The 4,757-nt window shown below is 30.9% G+C and overlaps 1 protein-coding gene across 1 annotated transcript; it reads right to left on the minus strand.

Moving 5' to 3' along the window:
- On the minus strand, nucleotides 1–3,079 carry NST1 (NAC (No Apical Meristem) domain transcriptional regulator superfamily protein). The gene is made up of 3 exons (XM_021115279.2): nucleotides 2,682–3,079; nucleotides 1,844–2,118; nucleotides 1–1,313 (listed from the first exon to the last, which is right to left on the minus strand). Exons 1-3 carry the CDS (start codon nucleotides 2,863–2,865, stop codon nucleotides 378–380), a joined length of 1,395 nt encoding a protein of 464 aa, XP_020970938.1. The 5' UTR covers nucleotides 2,866–3,079; the 3' UTR covers nucleotides 1–377.
- Between the last annotated feature and the right edge of the window lie 1,678 nt (nucleotides 3,080–4,757).

Genomic DNA, 4,757 nt, shown 5'->3' on the forward strand with positions numbered 1-4,757 from the left:
TCATATACAAGTTTAGTGGTGACTTATAATAATACTACATACAAACTATTACTATTACATACTTACACATGTCCTATCATACCAATAACAAGATTCAAACCCAATTTTAAAATTATAAAAAAAAAAGTACCGTGTATACTTTAGTAGTAACATCATCACATTTAACAGTATGCAATAATAATAATGATAATAATCATAATAATCCTCTGACTCATCAAGAGGAAAATTAACTAAACATGATGATATGATCAAAGACTAAATTATTTTCCCTATACTTTAACAATCGAACATGGGAGGAAAGAGATGAAGTAGTAAAAATAAGTGTAGCGTGTTTTTTCTTTTTTTTTTTTTTTTGAAATTTGATTTTATTATTGTGGCTACACTGACGTGTTGGACACGTGGCACAATGGCTCAGAGGATGACAATAACGAAGAAGTGGATCTAGCAAAGTTCCACAGGTCAATCTCGCTTGTGGTGGTATAATCCTGTGCGCCTGGAGAAATGTATGCACCTGCACCCGCACTAATAACAGCCCTTGGATTTATTGACGCTGACGATGACGTCAACGATGAAGTAGATCTGACGGTTGGAAATAGAAGATCATGATTTCCAGTGCCATACCCCATGGTGGGGTCATTGAAGCAAGAGAGTTGTCTAGAAGCTTCGGTCTGACCGTTAAGCTGAGAAGCAACAAGCCTATCTAGCGCTACCCAATTTGTAAGACCGCCACCGCCGTCGCTGCCGCCGCCACCGCCACCACCCAAATGGTGATGATGAAACATGTTGTTGGGATTGTCACATGTGAATGACCCTTCGTTTTCAGTTACCATCTCAACTGGAATAATAGGATGGTACCCATTATTTTCATTGCTATCATCATTATCATTGTTGTTATTATTGTTATGATCCATGCTTGTTGATTTTGGACTCTCTAGGCTTGGGAGCTTCAAGAACCTGCTATCAACATTGTTGTTGATTGTGTCAAAAGGTCTTGCATACCTTGTTGTTAACGATGATGATCCACCATAGTTGTTGTTATTATTGTTGTTGTTGTTGTTAGATTGATCATAGTTGTTGATCTCTTCCTTGCAACCACCACCACCACCTCTTCCCATTTGTTGGAGAATTTGCTCTAAGGCGCCCTCGTCGCACGAGTCGAATAGGTGGTGGTGGTGGTGGCTCCTCCTACCTCCGTCGCCAGAGATGGAAGAGGTTAAAGGACTATCTAGGGTTTTTAGATGGTTCTTCTTCTTGAATATTCTACACACCACCCACCCTTCTTCTTGTGCTGCATCTCCCATCACATTTGAAACCTATAGATATTTTTATATATATTATTTCAATTTTTTTTTCTCACACAGAAAATTTCATAAACGTGTATAAATTTTCATGTCTCTTTCAAGGATATTTTATATGTAACAAGATTGAAACTAAGAAATTAATCTATCATACATGTAATTCAAAGTCTTAAATTGAGCATATATAGAACATCTAACACATACAGTTACTTTTAGATTATTTTATATAATATTACTAAAATATAAATTATGAGTAATATAATGTTATATAAATAAACGTCTAAAATATTAAGAATTATACTAAAATTAAAAATTAAAAATATTATTTATACATTAAAATCAATCTCGTATATATATAAATATATATATTTTTTAATTTATTTTTATATATATTTTATATTTTAATATTAGTGACTGAACATGGTTGATTTTAAATAATTTAAATATTCAAAAAAATTGTAAATTTTACAAAAATACTATGATAGTAGGGAAGAATATAACTTCAATTTAAAACAATTTGAGTGTAGTTTTGGTGAGGTGCTTACAATATTGGCATCGTTGGTGGTGTTATCATCAAGCCTATACTCATGCATGATCCAATCAGATTTTTGGCCATGAGGGGCTCTTCCTTTGTAGAATACCAACGTCTTCCTCATTCCAATCCTCTTCCCGTTGCTATATATCACCTTGTCACGGCCGGTGGCCTTCCAGAACCCGGCCGCGGTCGCTCTATTCGTCCGGGTTCCGGTCGGGTACTTCTTGTCTTTGTGGCTGAAGAAGTACCAATCATTTTGTGGGGTGGTTCCTATCTTACATTTCTCTGCCAATATTCAAGAATCAAAGACAATAATTAGCTTCTCAATTTTTTTTTACTAATTGTAATTAATCAATGAGATGATGAAGACTCCATGAAACCATAGAAGAATAATATATAGTACAATATTTCAATATGTCATCATTATTTTAGTTATGAAGTTATCCATCCCCCACATGAAACGAACGCAATCAAAGGAAGAAGAAGGAAAACACAAAAAAGATAGCCACCCATAATTACCAAAAGGAGAAAAGGAAAAGAAAAAGGAAAATTGGAAGAACTAAGGGAAAAAAAATAAAGAAGATTATAGCTAACTATATAATAATCTCTTTTGGTACTATATATAATTAGTTAATAATGTTTGATTTTCATTAAAAAAAAAAATTTAAGGAGTTGCAAAATTTTCTTAGAAATAAATATTCAAAAAAACAGAGTAAAATTACTACTAAGGATGAATAATAATATTATCCGAATTTGTTTCGAGCGATTGCTATCGCCCGAAACAGATAGGGAAGAAGTAAACAGATAGAGAAGAAGTAAATAGTCTATAAATAAAAATGATATGGTACCTTGTATGTCCCATGGTTCAAGCTTGTTGAGATCAACATCACGAATAACATCAAGATCAATCTTCTCATAAGAGACCTTCTTCCTTAAGTAGTATTGAAGGAGTTCTTCCTCAGTTGGATGGAACCTGAATCCAGGTGGAACTTGAGATTGTCCATTCACTGATATACTCATGCTTTCTGGCATTCAGGTCAACAACAAATCAAAGATATGTATGTAATATATAAAGGTCTAAAATTGGTTGTTCTTGATTCTTGTTCAATTCACCAAAGGGTCCCAAGAGAAAGAGAAGAAGAAGAAGAAGAGAGAAGACATTCAAATAGGTACACTTTCAAAGGGATAAGGAAGAAAAAAAGAAAAAGATGTAATGAATGAGAGGGTGGTGTGTTGTGTGTACTGCAATGTGTATGTAAAGGAACACTATATATATGTGCTGTGGGACACAAGGGACCAAAAAGATACATTAGAGAAAATGTATTTTATATATATATTATAAAATAAAGTATGAATAATTTAAATTAAAAGAAATGTCTTTGTTAAGAAACTCTTGTATGGTGCTAGAATGATGACTACTATTTGTGTCTTGGTATATATATTTTTTATTTTTTTAATTTTATATTTTAATAGATACATTTTTGTTTAAAAGATATGATCAGATTAGTAAATCATAATAATTTGTTTTATGGAAAAGTCTAAACCCTTCTCAGTTTCCTTTGGTTTTTCTATCTTGGTATATATTATTGGCTTTATCAAATGCTCTCACTTACTCTCAACATTTGTAATGTGTCAATATAAATGCAAGATATTATGATAATTATGATAACAATAATAACTCTCTCTCTCTCTCTCTCTCTCTCTCTCTCTCTCTCTCTCTCTCTCTCTCTCTCTCTCTCTCTCTCTCTCAAAAAATAACTATATATTACTGTATACATAATTTTTTTAGTAGAAAATTGTGATGACATTTTTAGTAATTTTGACTGGTATTTAGTCTATACAAATATTTTAAAAAAATAAAATTTACTCGTTCATATATAAAAATTTTAGTAAATATAAGTATAATCTATATTAATTATTATGTGTGTAAATTTTAATAAATATAGATATAAATTATGTGTTGTATGTATAAAATTTTTTGTAAATATGAATGTAAATTCAAATATTGATAATTCAAAATAATAATTTTTACTAATCATGTAATATTATTATTTTTTTAATACCAACAGTAATATGATCATTTAATTAATAATTTTAAAAATAATATGAGAATTAAAATTGTAAGATATTGTATATGTCTATGACTATATATCCATACTATTACTATTTAATTTAGTTAATATCTAAAATATAATGATGAGAATATATTGACATAACAAATAACAATAGCACTCCATAATATTTGTCGCATAGCTAAAGCTGGGGGACACCAGACACCAATAACCAATTGGGACATTGGGTATATGTGGGCTTATAATAATAATAAAAAATAATAATACAAAGAAATTGAAATAGAAAAATGAATATGATGTGGGGTTAGTTTTGCTAATTGCTATATGGCTATGCTGGAAGAAGTGCCACCTACCAAGAAAGATGGAGAAAGAGAGTTTACTGTATGTGTTTGAGAAAAAAAATTTTCAAAAAGGGAGCAAAATTTTTTTGAAAGTGGGACCCATGTGTATGTGGGTATCACTTAAGGGTCCCACAAGGAATGGACGTTATAGGGAACTCAGTGAAGAGTAAGGGCGCACGCCCACATCCACAACTACGACCTCTGACCTTAAAATCTCCATGGAAAATCACCCCTCAAACAACCATGGACCATGTCCAAAATTAACCTCTCTATCTCTCTATCTTTCTATTCTTTTCATTCTTGCTTTAATTTTCCTTCACACATCAAGTTTTGGTGTAAATTTTGTTTTTTTTTTTTATTAATAGAAGATTTGATATTAAATTATAAAATTATTTGTTCTAAAAATTTAAAGAGATACAAGAAGATATACTATGTTAGATATATTATTATTTATGTATCTTTTTTTACTAATTTATATTTTTAAAAAAATTAATAATTTTATAACAAATGA

This window comes from Arachis ipaensis, chromosome B2, assembly GCF_059453495.1.
Source record: "Arachis ipaensis isolate K30076 ecotype BB chromosome B2, ASM5945349v1, whole genome shotgun sequence".
NCBI classification, from domain to species: Eukaryota; Viridiplantae; Streptophyta; class Magnoliopsida; order Fabales; family Fabaceae; genus Arachis; species Arachis ipaensis.

Coding starts and splice junctions, on each gene's coding strand:
- NST1 (XM_021115279.2), bottom strand. CDS start 2,865: ATGCCAGAAAGCATGAGTATATCAGTGAATGGACAATCTCAAGTTCCA. Junction 2,119..2,681: donor TGAACCATGGGACATACAAG/GTACCATATCAT, acceptor GAATATTGGCAG/AGAAATGTAAGATAGGAACC. Junction 1,314..1,843: donor CCACCAACGATGCCAATATT/GTAAGCACCTCA, acceptor AAATATCTATAG/GTTTCAAATGTGATGGGAGA.